This window comes from Triticum urartu, chromosome 2A (genome assembly GCF_056163025.1).
Source record: "Triticum urartu cultivar PI428250 chromosome 2A, HENAU_Tu73, whole genome shotgun sequence".
Taxonomy (NCBI): domain Eukaryota; kingdom Viridiplantae; phylum Streptophyta; class Magnoliopsida; order Poales; family Poaceae; genus Triticum; species Triticum urartu.
The window spans coordinates 436,457,645-436,479,027 of NC_141874.1; the positions used below are offsets into that span (position 1 = coordinate 436,457,645).

Consider the following 21,383-nt stretch of genomic DNA (forward strand, 5'->3'; position numbering starts at 1 on the left):
CGGCTAGCCTCCAGCGCGTGTGCAGGGCCTCCTCGAGGGCGGCTTGGTACTCCACCTCCGCCTCCATGTCCTTCGGCTCTACCTGCGGGGGCGGCGACGGGAACGGCGGTGGGACCCGAGCGATGTTGTTCCTCGTGTTCGAGGGCGAACCACGCCTCCCAGTTGGGAGAGTCGGTGGCGTACTCTGGCAGCCGACGCTGCTCCAGCGTGAGCTGCGCGCGGCGCCTACGCACCTCGCCGTCGTGCGCCCGCTGGCTTCGCGGAACCGCCAGCACCGGGATCCGTTGCGGATCCAGATGCCAATGGTGCGGAAGCGTGACATCGGGGTACGGCAGCAGCTGCCCGTACTCCCACAGCGACCACGCTTGGTGCACCGGGATGTGCATGCGTCGGCGACCAGGGCGGAAACGCAGCGCCGCCGGAGGAGGAGGGGGAGGGGGAGCACGGGAGGACGAGGCGTCGGGGATGCCCTTGCCCTTGCCATTGCTGCTGCCGAAGAGGCCCATGAGCGCGCTAGGGTTTGCGGTCGCCGGCGAGGAAGCGTGGGGGGGGGGGGGGGGGCAGATGTGGACAGGAGAAGTGGATAAGGCTGGCCCCCGCCGCACGCGTGGTTAAAAAAGGACGCTTCCACTGGCTGACGCGTGGGCCCGCTGTCGGTGTGTCATAAATAAGACGACTGGTGGCAGTTGGGTGGCCTACAGGTGGGGACGCGGCAGACGGTGAGGAGACGCGCGGCGCGTCCGCGCCGACGCATTTCAGGCGCAATTTTGGGCTGGAAATGGGTCGGCGCAGACGCCAGGTGGACACGATTTGAGTTTGGATCGGCGCATTGGGCCTTCAGTTTTGTCCGCCCCGACCCGCGGACACGGGCGGACGAAATGGATCACCCCATTAAAGTTGCTCTTAGATCACTACTTATATTTTTTTTTACGGAGAGAGTACTTCTTGTTTACGTTTATCATCTTGACCGGAGAATCACCCTGGATGTGTTTGATTGCGTGCATCAACCCCTCACCCCCTCCCTCGACCACTTCTAGTGTGGTGGAACGTATTATGCAACCTCTCTTCATCAACAACGGCGATGGCGATTCTATTCTCTTCTTCGGTGAAGGCGGTGTCAATAAATAAATGCAGCCAAAAACACTAGGATGCTTGATCGGTCTCGGTTGTTTAGGACTTGTGGACGTGTGGAGTAGATGGGTAGGCGCGCTTTGCCGCGCCGGACTTTTGCTATTCCCAGTCAAGCTGTTATTTTTTACCACGACTTAACGTAATTTTTGTGGCCATGAATATGAATTTGTAGGACGATTTCGTCCCCGAAGAATAAACAACTAGGATTTGTACGACGAAGGACGTGCCAGGAGAACCCGGGAAAAAAAAGACGTGGCACGTGATGAGGTCTACTTCATTCTGTAGCAAGACGCCCCGTTTACATATGGGATGACGCTACCCTGTTGGGAACGGCTCCCTTCTGAACGGAAACTCCACGCTCGTCAACTCACGTGACATATGGGGTGACGCTACCCTTCCCGCCAGCCTCACATGGCACTGACACTACATAAAGGTACGAGGCTACGAGCTCCTCCACGACAATCCACACGAACACCAAACCACGGTGGCCGCCGATCGACCCGGCCACGCCTGAGAGCAGCATCTTGCCGGAGACATGGCAACCGCTCCTGCGGCGGTTCCCCGCGTGAAGCTGGGCTCCCAGGGAATGGAGGTCTCGGCGCAGGGCCTCGGCTGCATGGGCATGTCCGCCTTCTACGGCGCGCCCAAGCCCGAGCCCGACATGGTCGCGCTCATCCGTCACGCCGTCGCCGCCGGAGTCACCTTTCTCGACACCTCCGACATGTACGGGCCGCACACCAACGAGATGCTGCTCGGCAAGGTTGGTCCTAGATTCCTAGAAGCTAGACTAATTAGTCGGACTCTGATTCACGGACGTGCACTCAAGGTGTTCGATGTAATGCTCCTCGCAGGCGTTGCAAGGCGACATGAGGGAGAAGGTGGATCTGGCCACCAAGTTCGGCATCTCGTTCGCAGACAACAAGTGGAACATCCGGGGGGATCCAGCGTACGTGCGCGCGGCTTGCGAGGGCAGCCTCAAGCGGCTGGGTGTCGACTGTATTGATCTCTACTACCAGCACCGCATCGACAAAAATGTGCCCATCGAGGTCACGGTGAGTGTCACACCCCCACTTATCTATTTTGTTAGCTACAACGAAAAGGTGATGCTGGACCCAGGTCCACATACTAGCTAAACAATTACTCCCTCTGTTCATAAATATAAGTCTTTTTAGAGATTCCAATATGAAGTACGTACGGAGCAAAATGGGTGAATCTACACTCTAAAATACGTCTATATACATTTGTATGTGGTCCATATTGAAATCTCTAAAAAAATACTTATATTTAGAAGGAGGGAGTAGTTTTTTTCCTTTTCCCGAAAAGAAGGATAAACCCCGGCCTCACAAGTCTGTTGAATGGTTAACAAAATATGCACTAATTCAGAAACAACTCACATGAGTGATCACCTGTCTCCTCTCATTTTTAAGATCAGCAAACTCAAAATGTTTAGCTGAAAGACAGGATTAAACTTTCCCCAAAGTTCATCTCACTGATGATCTAATCTTACTTTTCTTTTCAAAGAATAAGTTTGCCGATCTTTAAAAGTTCAAAATAGTACTACACTCCATCATTTCTTTTGAGTATCCAAACCTAAATTCCAAATGCCACATCGACTGAACTTCACCCAAACGATTCATAATAATTAATAAAAAATAATAGGACAGAAACGTGGTTAAATGCTGCTATTCTCATGACATTTCTTTCTTTTTTAGTCACAAGAATTTGATCTATCCACTGTAAGTAATGATACCTTTAGCAGCCGTGAACTTGCACCATTTTAGACATGTACATTTGAACGTGGACGTGAACTATCCCTTTTTATGTTACTGTCATATACAACGTGAGCTTGCTAGATTGGCGGAATGTTGAGAACCCCAGTTGCACAATTTGAGACATGTTTTTTATTTTACATCTTAAATCTGAGTTTCCACCTTGCTAGATTGGCGAACTCAAGAAGCTAGTCGAAGAAGGAAAGATAAAATACATCGGACTATCTGAAGCATCTGCATCAACAATCAGAAGGGCTCATGCTGTCCATCCTATTACTGCAGTTCAGCTGGAGTGGTCATTATGGTCTAGAGATGTGGAAGAAGACATAATTCCAACTTGCAGGTAATGAACAAAAATTGCTATCTTCTGCTTGTTGAAATCAGGGACTACATGGTCTAAATTTATTTTGTTGTGTCAATTCAAGAGAACTTGGAATCGGAATCGTACCTTACAGCCCACTTGGTAGAGGATTTTTCTCTGGTGGAGCAAAACTGATCGACTCGCTATCAGATCAGGACTACCGCAAGGTGAATTCCAACGACTGCTATGTAGACTTTGCTATTTTTGGTGCAGGTTAATCCTGCTTTTTAAGTTAGCTTCTAACTCTTCATCAATCAAACATATTTGTGTTTATGCTTGATGGATTTTTTTCTTTGCATTGATCATACACATACCTTTTCTTAATTTAAACGCCTTTTCAGTTTCTTGTCACAAAAGGGGAATGGGACTTCCACGGCAAGTTGTCCATTTCACTGAAAACTTCATACTTTTGCAGCATATGCCCAGATTCCAGCCAGAAAATCTTGAGAAGAATACCCTGATATTTGAGCGTGTTAACGCAATGGCAACAAGAAAAGGGTGCACACCATCACAACTTGCATTGGCCTGGGTTCATCATCAGGGGAGCGATGTTTGTCCCATACCTGGCACAACAAAAATCGAGAATTTCAACCAGAATGTGGGAGCACTATTTGTGAGGCTCACACCAGAGGAGATGGCCGAACTCGAGTCCTATGCCGCTGCCGGTGATGTCCAGGGTGAGCGGTACTCTGAAATGGCGAGTACTTGGAAGTATTCTGAGACCCCTCCATTGTCATCCTTGAAAGCTGCGTAGCCATTTTTCTTCAGTGGGACTACAGGAGTTCATGATTCCAAACAGGCACAGGAGGGTAATCATAGTTGTGTTTTTGGAGTATTGACCAGAGTTGGACTCCCATTGTTGCGAATGCCGGTATGTAAAATAAGCTGTGGTATGTATGTGTGTATGCTTCGTTGTTGGTATACAACTAGTGTGTTGAATAAGCTTGTGTGCTGTAGTGCTACATAAAGGTGTGGTAAAAATACATGTTGACAAAAAGAATAATCATGTACAAATTGTCCCTTGGGTTATATTTTTGTGAAAGCATATGGACACAGTGCTTGTAGGGGAATTTTATTGTGTATTTTTGTACCTAAAGTCGTGCACCATACCTTGGAGCCACTTGTGGCCACCCGCCATGAAAGACGAGTGTTTCGGTGAAAGTGTAGATCGATTGATCTTCTTTGAATCCTCGAGATTTGTGAGTGTTTGGGTGGAGGAATCAATGGAGGATGAGCTTTTTCGAGTTCAGACAAGGGCGGGCAACTCAAGGTGGAAGGATTAGGTTGGAGGTGGAAGGAGTGGCTTTTATATCCCCTCTCAAATCTTACAATTATTGGGCCACTCGGTGTACCCTGGAGTTTGGGGGAAGCATTGGAGATCCGGGCTCCCCTGAGATCCAGGCCATGAGACCCCGGAGATCCATCCCATCAAGAGGGCGAGCCAACAGATATCACGGATATCCAGGGTCTCACACCCCGGAGGTCTAGCACATCCAGTGAAGATGCCATGGATAGCTCAAAGATCCCGGAGTTTCCAGAGAGGGAGCCATAGGAACCCCGGAGATCCAGGGCACGGAACAGCGGACATCCGAGGCATGGGACCCCGAAGAGATCCGTTTCTCCAGAGAGGAAACCATTGGACCCTGGAGATCCAGGGGCACTAGAAGGATGTATATTTGATGAAACTTAGTGGCAATGATGAATTTGATGTGTAGTTGGATGTTTGAGTGAGTGTATGAATTGAACTGAACTTGTTATGATCTCCTAACTAGAAACATTATCTCAGCCCCTCTTAATGATGCGGCTTTTCTATTGACTCAAAAAGATAAACCGAAACAAACCTCCGATTTTTTGTAATCTAGCCAACAACTTTTCCCTCTTTGGATTGGAGCCTGCCTTTCTTCCATCCTTTATCAGTGTAGAGGAATTAACATCTGATAATTACTTCAGGAAGGTATTAGTCCCTCTAATCATACATCATCATCATAACTAAAACATGATTAAGAAACACGACACACTTTCACAAGGGCACATCTCCTCTAACAGAAACACCGCATGCAGAGGCAAGAGCCCTCCAATGGTAGCATGAATGTGTGCCGTCCCCAGCACCCCACCACCAAACGGTACCCACCGACCATTGTAACCCTTCCCTAAATTACCGCCCCTCGGTCCAGAGGCTTCCCAGGGCGTCTAAAGGACATGTACTGAGCAAAAGCCCCTGCAGATGGCACACCGCACACAAGGTGGACCAGTAGAAGACCACCTCTCCCTTTCACCGAAAAAGGTGACCCACATGTTGATCTCCCACTTACCACAGGGGCTCATCAGGGAAGAAATAGCCTAGGCATCGCGACACAACAATTCACGCGAACCATCCCACTGACCATCATGGTCCCACCATACAATTGATGCCCTCAATCAACTCCCAGGGCTCCAACGCTATGGAGCATCGTATATTTAGAGCATCTCCAATAGTTGCCCTATTTTTGGGCGTGAAAACATGGTGTTGTAAAAAAAATTGGGTGTGAGACAGTTTTTTTTGACACGAGGAAGCTCCATATCCAACAGGTGTCCTATAATAGGGCACCCATATAAACAAAACCATTTTTTGAACAAACATTTGAACTACTTTGACCATATTTCATATTTCAAACATAGTTCGACTGAAGTTTATGAAGGAAATATGCCCTAGAGGCAATAATAAAGTTGTTATTTATATTTCCTTATATCATGATAAATGTTTATTATTCATGCTAGAATTGTATTAACCGAAAACTTAGTACATGTGTGAATACATAGACAAAACAGAGTGTCCCTAGTATGCCTCTACTTGACTAGCTCGTTAATCAAAGATGGTTAAGTTTCCTGACCATAGACATGTGTTGTCATTTGATGAACGGGATCACATCATTAGAGAATGATGTGATGGACAAGACCCATCTATTAGCTTAGCATAAATGATCATTTAGTTTTATTGCTATTGCTTTCATCATGACTTATAAAGTTCCTCTGAATATGAGATTATGCAACTCTCGAATACCAGAGGAATGCCTTGTGTGCTATCAAACGCCACAACGTAACTGGGTGATTATAAAGATGCTCTACAGCTGTCTCCGATGGTGTTTGTTGAGTTGGCATAGGTTGAGATTAGGATTTGTCACTCTGATTGTCGGAGAGGTATCTCTGGGCCCTCTCGGTAATGCACATCACTATGATCCTTGCGAGCAATGTGACTAATGAGCTAGTCACGGGATGATGCATTACAGAACGAGTAAAGAGACTTGCCGGTAATGAGATTGAACTAGGTATTGAGATACCGACGATCGAATCTCGGGCAAGTAACATACTGATGACAAAGGGAACAACGTATGTTGTTATGCGGTTTGACCGATAAAGATCTTCGTAGAATATGTAGGAACCAATATGAGTATCCAGGTTCCACTATTGGTTATTGACTAGAAGTGAGTCTCGGTCATGTCTACATAGTTCTCGAACCCGTAGGGTCCGCACGCTTAACGTTCGATGACGATCGGTATTATGAGTTTATGTGTTTTGATGTATCGAAGGTAGTTCGGAGTCCCGGATGTGATCACGGACATGACGAGGAGTCTCGAAATGGTCGAGACATAAATATCGATATATTGGAAGGCTATGTTTGGACATCGAAATGGTGCCGGATGAGTTCGGGCATTTTCTGGAGTACTGGGAGGTTACCGGAACCCCCCGGGGAGTCAATGGGCCTTATTGGGCCTTAGTGGGAGAGAGGAGGAGGCGGCCAAGGTGGAGGGCGCGCCCCCAAGCCCAATCCGAATTGGGTGGGGGCCGGCCCCCCTTTTCCTTCCCTCTCTCTCCCTCTTCCTTCTTCTCCTACACCTACTAGGAAGGGGAGAAACCTACTCCTACTGGGAGTAGGACTCTGATACGTCTCCAACGTATCTATAATTTTTGATTGTTCTATGCTATTATATTATCTGGTTTGGATGTTTAATGGGCTTTATTATGCACTTTTATATTATTTTTGGGACTAACCTATTAACCGAAGGCCTAGTGCAAATTGCTGTTTTTTGCCTATTTCAGTGTTTCGCAGAAAAGGAATACCAAACGGAATCCAAACGGAATAAAACCTTCGCGAGGATCATTTTTGGAACAAACGTGATCCAGGAGACTTGGAGTGGACGTCAAGGAAGCAGCGAGGCGGCCAAGAGGTAGAAGGGTGCGCCCCCACCCTCGTGGGCCCCTCGCAGCTCCACCGACCTACTTCTTTCACCTATATATACTCATATACCCTAAAAACATCTAGGAGCACCACGAAACCCTATTTCCACCGCCGCAACCTTCTGTACCCATGAGATCCCATCTTGGGGCCTTTTTCGGCACTCCGTCGTAGGGGGAATCGATCACAGAGGGCTTCTACATCAACACCATAGCCTCTCCGATGATGTGTGAGTAGTTTACCACAGACCTTCGGGTCCATAGTTATTAGCTAGATGGCTTCTTCTCTCTCTTTGGATCTCAATACAAAGTTCTCCTCGATTCTCTTGGAGATCTATTCGATGTAATTCTTTTTGCGGTGTGTTTGTCGAGATCCGATGAATTGTGGGTTTATGATCAAGATTATCTATGAACAATATTTGGTTCTTCTCTGAATTCTTTTATGCATGATTTAAATATCTTTGCAAGTCTCTTCGAATTATCAGTTTGGTTTGGCCTACTAGATTGATCTTTCTTGCAATGGGAGAAGTGCTTAGCTTTGGGTCAATCTTGCGGTGTCCTTTCCCAGTGACAGCAGGGGTAGCAAGGCACGTATTGTATTGTTGCCATCGAGGATAAAAATATCGGGTTTATATCATATTGCTTGAGTTTATCCCTCTACATCATGTCATCTTGCCTAATGCGTTACTCTGTTCTTATGAACTTAATACTCTAGATGCATGTTGGATAGCGGTCGATGTGTGGAGTAATAGTAGTAGATGCAGAATTGTTTCAGTCTACTTGTCACGGACGTGATGCCTATATACATGATCATGCCTAGATATTCTCATAACTATGCGATTTTCTATCAATTGCTCGACAGTAATTTGTTCACCCACCGTAGATTATGCTATCTTGAGAGAAGCCACTAGTGAAACCTATGGCCCCTGGGTCTATTCTCCATTATATTATTTTCCCGTCAACTAGTTATTTCTGTCGCGTTTATTTTGCAATCTTTACTTTTCTATTTATACAACAAAAATACCAAAAATATTTATCTTATTATCTTTATCAGATCTCACTTTTGCAAGTGGTCGTGAAGGGACTGACAACCCCTTTATCGCGTTGGTTGCAAGGTTCTTGATTGTTTGTGCAGGTACGAGGGACTTGCGTGTAGTCTCCTACTGGATTGATACCTTGGTTCTCAAAAACTGAGGGAAATACTTACTCTACTTTGCTGCATCACCCTTTCCTCTTCAAGGGAAAGCCAACGCATGCTCAAGAGGTAGCAGACTCCCCCCTTGGGCGCGCCCTATGAGGGCCGGCCCTCCCCTCCTCCACTCCTTTATATACAGGGGAGGAGGGCACCCCATATACACACAAGTTGATTGTTTAGCCGTGTACGGTGCCCCCCTCCACAGATTTCCACCTCAGTCATATCGTTGTAGTGCTTAGGCGAAGCCCTGCGTTGGTCTTCATCATCACCGTCATCACGCCGTCGTGCTGAAGAAACTCTCCCTCAGCCTCAACTGGATCAAGAGTACGAGGGACGTCACCGGGATGAACGTGTGCAGATCGCGGAGGTGCCGTGTGTTCGGTTGGATCGCGAAGACGTTCGACTACATCAACCGTGTTTCATAATGCTTCCGCTTTCGGTCTATGAGGGTACGTAGACATACTCTTCCCCTTTCGTTGCTATGCATCTCCTAGATAGATCTTGCGTGATCGTAGGATTTTTTTTGAAATACTGCGTTCCCTAACAGTGATATCAGAGCTAGGTCTATGCGTAGATGTTATATGCACGAGTAGAACACAAAGGAGTTGTGGGCGTGAGTATATACATATTTGTTGCCGTCACTAGTTGATTCTTGATTCAGCGGTATTGTTGGATGAAGCGGCTTAGACCGACATACGCGTACGCTTACGCGAGACTGGTGAAGGAAATATGCCCTAGAGGCAATAATAAAGTTATTATTTATTTCCTTATATCATGATAAATGTTTATTATTCATGCTAGAATTGTATTAACCGGAAACATAATACATGTGTGAATACATAGACAAACAAAGTGTCACTAGTATGCCTCTACTTGACTAGCTCATTGATCAAAGATGGTTATGTTTCCTAACCATAGACATGAGTTGTCATTTGATTAACGGGATCACATCATTAGGAGAATGATGTGATTGACTTGACCCATTCCGTTAGCTTAGCACTTGATCGTTTAGTTTGTTGCTATTGCTTTCTTCATGACTTATACATGTTCCTATGACTATGAGATTATGCAACTCCCATTTACCGGAGGAACACTTTGTGTGCCACCAAACGTCACAACGTAACTGGGTGATTATAAAGGTGCTCTACAGGTGTCTCCGAAGGTACTTGTTGGGTTGGCGTATTTCGAGATTAGGATTTGTCACTCCGATTGTCGGAGAGGTATCTCTGGGCCCTCTCGGTAATGCACATCACTTAAGCCTTGCAAGCATTGCAACTAATGAGTTAGTTGCGGGATGATGTATTACGGAACAAGTAAAGAGACTTGCCGGTAACGAGATTGAACTAGGTATTGAGATACCGACGATCGAATCTCAGGCAAGTAACATACCGATGACAAAGGGAACAACGTATGTTGTTATGCGGTCTGACCAATAATCTTCGTAGAATATGTGGGAGCCAATATGAGCATCCAGGTTCCGCTATTGGTTATTGACCGGAGACGTGTCTCGGTCATGTCTACATAGTTCTCGAACCTGTAGGGTCCGAACGCTTAACGTTTCGATGACGGTTATATTATGAGTTTATGAGTTTTGATGTACCGAAGGTTGTTCGGAGTCCCGGATGTGATCACGGACATGACGAGGAGTCTCGAAATGGTCGAGACATGAAGATTGATATATTGGACGACTATATTCGGACACCGAAATGGTTCTGGGGGTTATCAGATATATACCGGAGTACCGGGGGGTTACCGGAACCCCCCGGGGGGTTATTGGGCCTCATGGGCCCAAAGTGGTGGGAGAGGAGAGGCAGCAGGAGGTGGCGCGCGGCCCCCCTTCCCCAATCCGAATTGGGAAAGGAAAGGGTGCGCGGCCCCCCTTCTCCTTCCTTCTCCCCACCTCCTCCTTCCCCCTTCTCCTAGTTGGAATAGGAAAGGGGGGCAAAACCTACTTGGAGTAGGATTGCCCCCCCTTGGGCGCGCCTCCTCCTCTTGGCCGGCCCCCTACTCCTCCCCCTTTATATACGGAGGAGGGGGGCACCCCATAGACACAACAATTGATCTGTTTGATCTTTTAGCCGTGTGCGGTGCCCCCCTCCACCATAGTCCACCTCAATAATACTGTAGCGGTGCTTAGGCGAAGCCCTGCGTTGGTAGAACATCAACATCGTCACCACGCCGTCGTGCTGACGAAACTCTCCCTCAACATTCGGCTGGATCGGAGTTCGAGGGACGTCATCGGGCTGAACGTGTGCTTAACTCGGAGGTGCCGTGCGTTTGGTACTTGATCGGTCGGATCATGAAGACGTACGACTACATCAACCACGTTGTGCTAATGCTTCCGCTTTCGGTCTACGAGGGTACGTGGACAACACTCTCCCCTCTCATTGTTGTGCATCACCATGATTTTGCATGTGCATAGGAATTTTTTTGAAATTACTACGTTCCCCAACAGTGGCATCCGAGCCAGGTTTTATGCGTTGATGTAATATGCACGAGTAGAACACAAGTGAGTTGTGGGCGATATAAGTCATACTGCTTACCAGCATGTCACACTTTGGTTCGGCGGTATTGTTGGATGAAGCGGCCCGGACCGACATTATGCGTACACTTACGCGAGACTGGTTTTACCGTCGTGCTATGCACACATGTGACTAGCGGGTGTCAGTTTCTCCAACTTTAGTTGAACCGAGTGTGGCTACGCCCGGTCCTTGAGAAGGTTAAAACAACACTAACTTGACAAACTATCATTGTGGTTTTGATGCGTAGGTAAGAACGGTTCTTGCTCAGCCCGTAGCAGCCACGTAAAACTTGCAACAACAAAGTAGAGGACGTCTAACTTGCTTTTGTAGGGCATGTTGTGATGTGATATGGTCAAGACATGATGAGATATAAGTTGTTGTATAAGATAATCATGTTTTGTTGAAGTTATCGGCAACTGGCAGAAGCCTTATGGTTGTCTCTTTATTGCATAAGATGCAAGAGCCAAATAATTACTTTACTTTATCGCTATGCGATAGCAATAGTTGCAAGAGCAATAGTTGGCGAGACGACCATGTGACGACACATTGATATAGATCAAGATGATGGAGATCATGGTGTCATGCCGGTGATGATGGAAATCATGACGATGCTTTGGAGATGGAGATCAAAGGCACAAGATGATGATGGCCATATCATGTCACATATATTTTGATTGCATGTGATGTATATCTTTTATACATCTTATTTTGCTTAGTTAGACGGTAGCTTTATAAGATGATCTCTCACTAAATTTCAAGATAAAAGTGTTCTCCCTGAGTATGCACTGTTGCCAAAGTTTGTCGTGCCCAGACACCACGTGATGATCGGGTGTGATAAGCTCTACGTCCATCTACAGTGGGTGCAAGCCAGTTTTTGCACACGCTGAATACTCAGGTTAAACTTGACGAGCCTAGCATATGCAGATATGGCCCCGGAACACTGAGACCGAAAGGTCGAGCATGAATCATATAGTAGATATGATCAACATAGTGATGTTCACCATTGAAACTACTCCATCTCACGTGATGATCGGACATGGTTTAGTTGATATGGATCACGTGATCACTTAGAGGATTAGAGGGATGTCTATCTAAGTGGGAGTTCTTAAGTAATATGATTAATTGAACTTAAATTTATCATGAACTTAGTCCTGGTAGTATTAACATATCTATGTTGTAGATCAATAGCTCGCGTTTAGCTCCCCTGTTTTATTTTTGATATGTTCCTAGAGAAAACTAAGTTGAAAGATGTTAGTAGCAATGATGCGGATTGGATCCGTGATCTGAGGTTTATCCTCATTGCTGCACAGAAGAATTATGTCCTTGATGCACCACTAGGTGACAAACCTATTGCAGGAGCAGATGCAGATGTTATGAACATTTGGCTAGCTCAATATGATGACTACTTGATAGTTTAGTGCGCCGTGCTTAACGGCTTAGAATCGGGACTTCAAAGACGTTTTGAATGTCATGGACCATATGAGATGTTTCAGGAGTTGAAGATAATATTTCAAGCAAATACCCGAGTTGAGAGATATGAAGTCTTCAACAAGTTCTATAGCTAAAAGATGGAGGAGAATAGCTCAAGCAGTGAGCATGTGCTCAGATTGTCTGGGTACTACAATCACTTGAATCAAGTGGGAGTTAATCTTCCAGATAAGATAGTGATTGACAGAATTCTCTAGTCACCATCACTAAGTTAGTAGAACTTCGTGATGAACTATAATATGCAAGGCATAACTAAAACGATTCCCAAGCTCTTCGTGATGCTGAAATCGACGAAGGTAGAAATCAAGAAAAACATCAAGAGTTGATGGTTGACAAGACCACTAGTTTCAAGAAAGGGGCAAAGGGAAGAAGGGGAACTTCAAGAAGAACGGCAAGTAAGTTGCTGCTCAAGTGAAGAAGCCCAAGTCTGGTCCTAAGCCTGAGACTAAGTGCTTCTACTACAAAGGGACTGGTCACTGGAAGCGGAACTACCCCAAGTAATTGGCGGATAAGAAGGATGGCAAAGTAAACATAGGTATATTTGATATACATGTTATTGATGTGTACTTTACTAGTGTTTATAGCAACCCCTCAGTATTTGATACTAGTTCAGTTGCTAAGAATAGTAACTTGAAACGGGAGTTGCAGAATGAACAGAGACTAGTTAAGGGTGAAGTGACGATGTGTATTGGAAATGGTTCCAAGATTGATATGATCATCATCGCACACTCCCTATACTTTCGGGATTAGTGTTAAACCTAAAATAAAAGTTATTCATTGTTTGCGTTGAGCATAAATATGATTGGACCATGTTTATTGCAATACGGTTATTCATGTAAGTTAGAGAATAATTATTGTTCTGTTTACATGAATGAAACCTTCAATGGTCATACACCCAATGAAAATGGTTTGTTGGATCTCGATCGTGGTGATACACATTTTCATAATATTGAAGCCAAAAGATGCAAACTTAATAATAATAGTGCAACTTATTTGTGGCACTGCCGTTTAGGTCATATTGGTGTAAAGCGCATGAAGAAAATCCATGTTGATGGGCTTTTGGAATCACTTGATTATGAATCAGTTGATGCTTGCGAACCATGTCTCATGGGCAAGATGACTAAGACTCCGTTCTCCGGAACAATGGAGCGAGCAACAGATTTGTTGGAAATCATACTTACTGATGTATGTGGTCCGATGAATATTGAGGCTCACGACAGGTATCATTATTTTCTGATCTTCACAGATGATTTGAGCAGATATAAGTATATCTACTTGATGAAACACAAGTCTGAAACATTTGAAAAGTTCAAAGAATTTTAGAGTGAAGTGGAGAATCATCATAACAAAAATAAAAAATTCTACAATATGATCGCAGAAGTAAAATATTTGAGTTACGAGTTTGGCCTTCAGTTAGAACAATGTGAACTAGTTTCACTACTCACGCCACCTGGAACACCACAGTGTAATGGTGTGTTGTAACATCCCAAAATTCTAAATTTTGGAATGTTATAATAAATAGATAGATTTGATTGATTGTTTGATTGATTTCGTGAAATTGAGTGAAATTCGAATCCTTTTTGAAAGTTAAATGAGAGGGAATAAAAGGACTTTCCCAAACTTTCATATTTGCTTTCTGATCTCCATGAATTCAAATTCTTTTCAAACACAAAACCCCGGAGAGAAGATGACATGACTTCTTCCATTTATTTAAATGACAAGGGGTGTTGAAAATATTTGAATTTCATTTGAAAATATTTCCGATTCAGAAACTTTATGCAACTCAATGATTTTCACGAGAGAAGATAAAATGACTTCTTCAAATTATATGAAATATGAGTTGGGAGTTTCAAAGAATTAAATTCAAAGTTCTTTTGAATTTATTTTCAATTTGGATTTATCTGAGTTTTATTCAAATTATTTTCCTCCAAAAATAAAATATATGGAAATTAGGGTAACATGATTCCCTACATTAGAAAATTGGAGAAAAATTAATTTGAAATCATTTTGGATTTTTAAAAATGATTTTTGTTGGATTTTAATAGACCAGGAGCACTCTTTGAATTATTAGAATTTGGGTGTATTTAATTGGGTGCTAGAAAAATGTCCATGTTGTTGGAAATCTTTTTCTGAAAATTTTGATATATTATATGCCTATATAATATTTTTATTTTGTTTTGTCCTTTTTATTTTTTGGTTGTGTGAGAATATGTTTAAAAAAAAACTTCTTCTCTCCTCCGCCGCCGAACTGGGCCGGCCCAATAGGCCACGGCCCAGCCCAGCCAGCGCGCCGCCGCCTTCCTCCTCGCGTGCCTCAGCAGGACTCGCTGGAGTCCGGCTCCGGCACGCCGCCGGGCGCCCCCTCGCCCAAGGAAGGCCTCGGCCTCGTGCCTTTAAAAGGCGGGCCCCCGACGCCCCTCCCTCTCTCTCCTCTACCCGCATCTGCCGCTGCTTGCTTCTCGTCACCGCCGCCGCAGCGCCTCGCCGCGCCGCCGCCCGCTACTGCTGCACTGCGCGCCGCCCGCGCCACCGCTCCCCGCTGCCGCGCCGCGCATTGCTGCTGCTCTCGCCGCTCGCCTTGCCCACGCGCCGCCGTGGCCGCTCGCCGTCGCCTCGCCTCGCCTCGCCGGAAACCGCCACCGTTGCCGTTGCCGTTGACCCGCCGTGGACCGATAAAACCCGCCCGGTCCGATCCGGTTTTATTTTAAGTTCGTTTTTAAAAAAAAACCCTAGACTAGATCTGTTTTTTTTGGTTTTATTAAACAGCGAACGTCCACTGTTTTGATCTTATAAGCGAGCGTTCGCCTTTTAGTCCTTTTCTTTTTCTGTTATTTCCGGCCAGGGACTTATCTGTGAGGTTTTTCTTTACAATTTAGTCCCTGAACTTCAAACGATCATTACTTTTACTCGTTAGTCCAAATCCAACGAAACCAATGCCCACGTCTTCGTTACGATCCCCTCTATCCGGATAAACAACTTAAACATGTTTTTTGAAAAGTTTAAAATTTGAATTAGATCAGATTTGAATTCAAACTTTGTTTGATCATAACATGAGTTTCGTAGCTCCGTTTGAGTTGATTCTTTTTGCAAATCAAAGCTCTTGACCAAAACATTCTAATAAGGCCAAATTCACATAATTTTGGTACTGTTAGAAATTGTTTTATGCTGCAAGAGTTATTTTCTTGGTTTTGGTGTTTCCGAATCGACTTCTTCGTTCTTTCTGATCTTTTGAGTGATTGCTTATGTGTGGTTACTATTGCTTGCTTACGATAGATTGACCGGAGTGTGATGAGTAGATCTATCAAGAGTTTCGAGTGCGAATCATCTTCATCAACATTGCAGGCAAGTTCACACTTTGATCATACCTTTTCTACAACCCATGTTTTATTGCATTAGATCAATCCTCTCACATTGCATGATTAGGATCTAATTAAACTGTGGGATGGGAAGTAGATGAGGTAGTACCTATTACCTGTTATTTATCAAACCTTTGGGAGTTACTTCTACGTTTGCTTATTATGCCATGCTATGCTAGTAGACGTGGATTGGGTGAGTGATATCCATGACAGATGTGAGTTGTAAATTTTAATGGTTTATCTAAGGTGGCAACTTAAACACACATCTAGGTGGATTGAGGCACCTGATGTCTATCAGGACTTGCCTGTTTTATTTTGGACCGCCACCCAGGCTCAAAGGGATCATAAGATCTTTCATGCTAGAAACTTCCGTGTGCAGCCACAAGCCATTATGGGCTCTGGCATAGTTGACTAAGTTGTGTGAACTCTTACAGTGGTAGACTAGCAGATGTAGGGGATGTAGGTGTACCGGTCTACCCGATCGTAAGGTGCTAGCGCTTCTGAAAGACTATGTCTCGGTCATCCGTTTCTCAAACACCATGTAGTGCGAGAAATCCAACGGAGGCGATCGAGTCTTGTGGGGAAAAGTGCGCAAACCTCTGCAGAGTGTACAAACTAATCATGGTTAGCCGTGTCCCCGGTTATGGACATTTTGAGTATCTAGTTCTTGGATTATCCTGTTGATCTCATCACGTTACTTTAAATGAATATTGTTGGGTTTAATGATGTTACTTAATTGGGATTGAGAATGCTGTCAACCATTCTCAATGTTCAACAACCACCATGATAGTTAAATAAATTTATTCCTTTGCAGTAGGGAAAAATTGGCTTTACGCAAAAACCTTATAACCATAGAGCTTTTCCACCAGCCATATATGCATATAGGGATAGCCATTGTTCATCATTTTCTCTATGGTGTGAATTTGCTAGTACATTCAATGTACTGACCCGTTTCGGGCTGCAACGTCTCATGTTGCAGGATTATCTTACGACGAGTAAGTGATACGTTAGGGTTACGATTTCTACACTCAACTTTGCCATTGGTGCACAACCTTGTTGTTCCGCTATATGGATTGAGGTAATAGTATTTACGTTACTTTATACATGTGATTTACCTCTGTTATAAATCCTTCGAGTACTGTGTGTGTCAGCATACCGATCCAGGGATGACACTTAAGCACAGAGACTTGACCCATTCGGGTCGGGTCGCTACAAGATGGTATCAGAGCACATGTTGACTGTAGGACGTGACCCTAGAAACTGGCAAGCCCATAGCAAAGATTTTTCTCTAAAACTTTACTCTTCAAAAGGATCTTTTACCTCTCTTCTCTTCTGAGCTTATTCAAAATTCCCTTTAGTGAGACCATACCCCTTTCCCCTTTTGACCACACGAAGATTCGACTGATGAGACCACTCCAAGAAGTACAGGATATCAGACAAGTAAGACCATTCGGAATGAAGAGGATTTTACCATACATTATGATAATGGAAACTACAGCTGTTGAAGACTCTGAAGACTAGGAGAATTGGAAGCTCTGAAGAATTCCCAGATTTGTATGACCTAGGAAGGCTACCCTTATGGAACTTGACAGATTATGGAAGTTGTCAATACCCGAGATCAAGGTGTGTTGGAGAAAGACCGGAACATGGATCATAGAACTCAAAGTTTTGTCAAGGAAACCCCAATGCAGGAGATATAAACTATGGAGAGATAGCTCATGGAAATGACAAGAGCAGAAACACGGCTATCCATGAGGTTATCGCCCGCTTATGCTATTGTCACCGTGCGGAGTTAAGCATGCATATGCATGGAAGGATTGAATGGTAGAAGGATGATAGAGCACCTATTAGTAAGATGAAGTTTTAGCCCTAGCTGGTGTATCACCAGGATCTGGAGCAGTACATCAAGAAGTTAAGATGGAGCTACAAGAAGCCGTATTTTGACAAGGAGCATTTCGTGAAGAACTTAGGTCCAAGAAGCGAAAGTAGCCAAGCTGGAGGAGCTACAACCTCGAGATACCGGAGAATTGTCAGGAACTGAAGGACAGTATGACCATGGTTCATGCCAAGGATGTTGAAACCTAGAAGTTTGAAATACAACTCCAGAATATTAAAGGATGTCACGAGAGATTTCACGTCAACAGAGATGATCTGGCAAAAGAACTTGAGAAGACAAGCATGATCGGAAGAAGCCATTGGAGGCATGAACAAGACTTGAAGAGTTTGGCGACGATGACCTTAGCAGACCAAACCCCTGTTTTATACCTACGTTAGATGCGACGTTTGTGAGCTGTCAATTGTTTGATGTTTTCCCGACGGCCACAAATAAAATCTGTCTTTTCAAAACCATTGTTTGTATTGTGTGTATCCCTCTCTATCCCTCTTATCACACCCCAAAACCCATGGACCCAATAGAGGATGAATGGAGATGAGCTTGTATTTCCTGGACCGATGAGTCAGTTGGAGACAGACCGATGGATTCAGAACATGGAGGATCACATGGAGAATAACCCTATAGTTGGAAATGATATGACCCAGCATGCTCTTTAGTGCTTTGAAAGAGGTGCTGCTACTTGATGGAAGATATACCAAACCATGAATGGATGGCAAGGAGTAACCACTTGGAAAGAATTTAAGTTGACTTTGCCAAAGTCTCGGTTTGTGTCCCTGAAGTTGAAACCTTATGGAAAGGATATAAAGAAACCTTGTGCATGCAAGCTTTGTGGAGAAATAGGACACAACCATAAAGAACACAGGGATGAATGCCCTAATTGTGAAGGAAGTCACCCAGCTGAAGAATGCCCAACTAGGCAGATTACTTGTTTCTTGTGTGAAGATACTACCCACTATTCTACTCAGTGTCACATTTACCCCATGGTACAATGAACCATCCAGCAGAAGAAAGAAGCAATGAAAGGAGCCCTTATGGAAAGTTTAGAAGAACCTGTGATGAAGGACGAGGTGGAGGACACACCCAAAGGGGAACCAATTAAACCCTGCACCAAGTCTTGCTATTCATGTGGAGAAGAAGGACACATCTCCCAGAATTGTATGAATGGGGATCTAGTAGAATTCTCGACAGAGGAAGTAGAATATGACCCACAAGAAATAGAAGCCCTGATTGGAATGGAAAGGTCCAGGAAGAGAAGCAGATTGGGTTCCAGGAAGGACCTGAGTCATATCACCTGTTACAAGTGCAAGGAGTCAGGACACTACCTCAACAGTTGCCCAAAAGGAAACCTCGATACTTGTCAGAAGTAATGTGTTTTAGTTGTAATGTAGCAGGGCACTTTGCTAGAGAATGCCCCAAGGAGAAGGAGACTTGTGCTAGATAGTTGAGTTTGCAACAAAAGAAATGGAGTAGTAGAAGTGAGAACATTTCTTTTATATTGAGGTGTTGAGTAGAGACATGTAATGGAAAAGCGAAAGATTGAAATCATTGGAGAATCAATAAAGTTAGCATCGTTGGTAAAAGATTTGGATTTTATGAGTTGTTACTCTATGAAGAAGGATTTTGACCATTTTTGAGAATAAGAGAAATATGGTCTATGGAAGAATTGTGCATTTTAAGGGTGGTGGTACCCTGTAATGGATTTCGGACAAAATGAATATGAGTTTTGTCTCGATATGTGTGATGCCCCAAGAGTATGTGGGATGAAGTTGGAGACCGACAGTTGTTTGGACCAAAGGTGATCAAAGGAGTCGGAAGAGAGTGTTAAGTTGATTCGAGATAGACTGAAGGTAGCTCAGTCCAGGCAGAAGAGTTATGTAGACTCAAAAACTCAAGGAGGTAGTCTATGAAATTGGAGATAGAGCATGTCTTCATGTGTTCCCTCTGCGAGGAGTTAAACGAATTGGAGTTAAGGTAAAGTTAGCCCCGAGATTTGTAGGACCATACCGAGTTTTGGAGCGTATGAGAGAAGTGGCCTACAAGTTGGAGTTATCCGAAGGACTGTCAGGAGTTCAAGATGTGTTTCACGTTTCCCAGTTGAAGAAGTGCCATGCAGAGATGGCCAATATTCCCCTGTAAGGACGCTTGACCCTGGAAAGGATAATGAGGTTCCACGAAGTGGAATGGACTCCACAAGTATAAGTTTTATCTTGGTATGTGGGATATTCCACGAGGATGAAGATATAAATTACTATTGGATATAAAGGAGGTATGATGTTGGAAATATGGATCAATGGAAACTCCATGATGAGTCTGAGTAATCATGTCTTAGTTTGGTGCCAATAGAAGGAAGGAAGACAGTACAATTGGATGGATTTAAGAATACTAGGAAGTTGGAAGATGGAATAATGATAAGTTGCCCAATGATAAGTTCAAGGATTACAAGTGACGAGATGGGCCATAACCCACAGGCCCCAGGACCTGCCAAGAAGCAAGCACATTCTTGCTGAAGGAAAAACCCTGAAAGAAGTTACGATTTCATCGACAGATGATCTTATAGGAGTTATGCAAAACCCGAGAGTTGTGAAGGAACGTTAGATGGTTGTTTGGCTTGCAGAATCTATGGATTTATTCAAACTTGGTTCGTCGACAAGAGAAATTCTGCAATGCTTGTGAGGATGACTGAGTGTTAGAATGCGAGATTCGCTAAACCATATACAAGGTAATGACTTGGGTGCGGGATGGATTGATCACCATACCGACTTACTCTTATTGTTCGCCTTGCTATATGGAATGGTAAATCTGAGTGACTTACCTATAGTGGAGAGACGACGATCAAAACCTTGTTTAAGCCTTAGAATGGTATAGGTATTTTTCCCTTGTACAAGGCAGCTTTTGCCAACCGTAGGTTATACGGTGAGGATCAACCAGACCCATTTCCTGCAGGAGAAACCATAAATTGTTGACCACCATGAGATGTCGATAGTTGATTAGTATTGGCGCCAGACCCGTCAGCTAAGAAGACCCAATCTCGGAAGAACCTTACCAAGATGAAAGGATAGAAAAATTGTGGTAAGGTTATGCCACTACCAGAAGAGCTCAGAGAAGGAAATTTTCTCGAGGATCTGAGAAGACCGACACTGTCAAGAATAAGGATGGAGTATATGAGTTTTGATGGAACAAGTAACCATGCTTCTAAGGGTGGTAGCACCCCAGACCCCTTTGATGATCGATGGATTTTGAGAAGACCCCCAAACCCTAACCTATTTCTTGCTAGCCTCTCCGAATCTCGAGGATGAGAATCATTTTAAGGGTGGTAGGTTTGTAACATCCCAAAATTCTAAATTTTGGAATGTTATAATAGATAGATAGAATTGATTGATTGTTTGATTGATTTCTCGAAATTGAGTGAAATTCGAATCCTTTTTGAAAGTTAAATGAGAGGGAATAAAAGGACT

The 21,383-nt window shown here is 44.3% G+C and overlaps 1 protein-coding gene across 1 annotated transcript; it reads left to right on the top strand.

Moving 5' to 3' along the window:
- The first annotated feature begins 1,555 nt into the window (after positions 1–1,555).
- Positions 1,556–4,331, top strand: LOC125537840 (putative aldo-keto reductase 2). Its single transcript, XM_048701156.2, has 5 exons — positions 1,556–1,891; positions 1,983–2,183; positions 3,071–3,243; positions 3,326–3,428; positions 3,677–4,331. The coding sequence occupies exons 1-5, from the start codon at positions 1,667–1,669 to the stop codon at positions 4,013–4,015; spliced, it is 1,041 nt and encodes a 346-aa protein (XP_048557113.2). The 5' UTR covers positions 1,556–1,666; the 3' UTR covers positions 4,016–4,331.
- Positions 4,332–21,383: the final 17,052 nt, after the last annotated feature.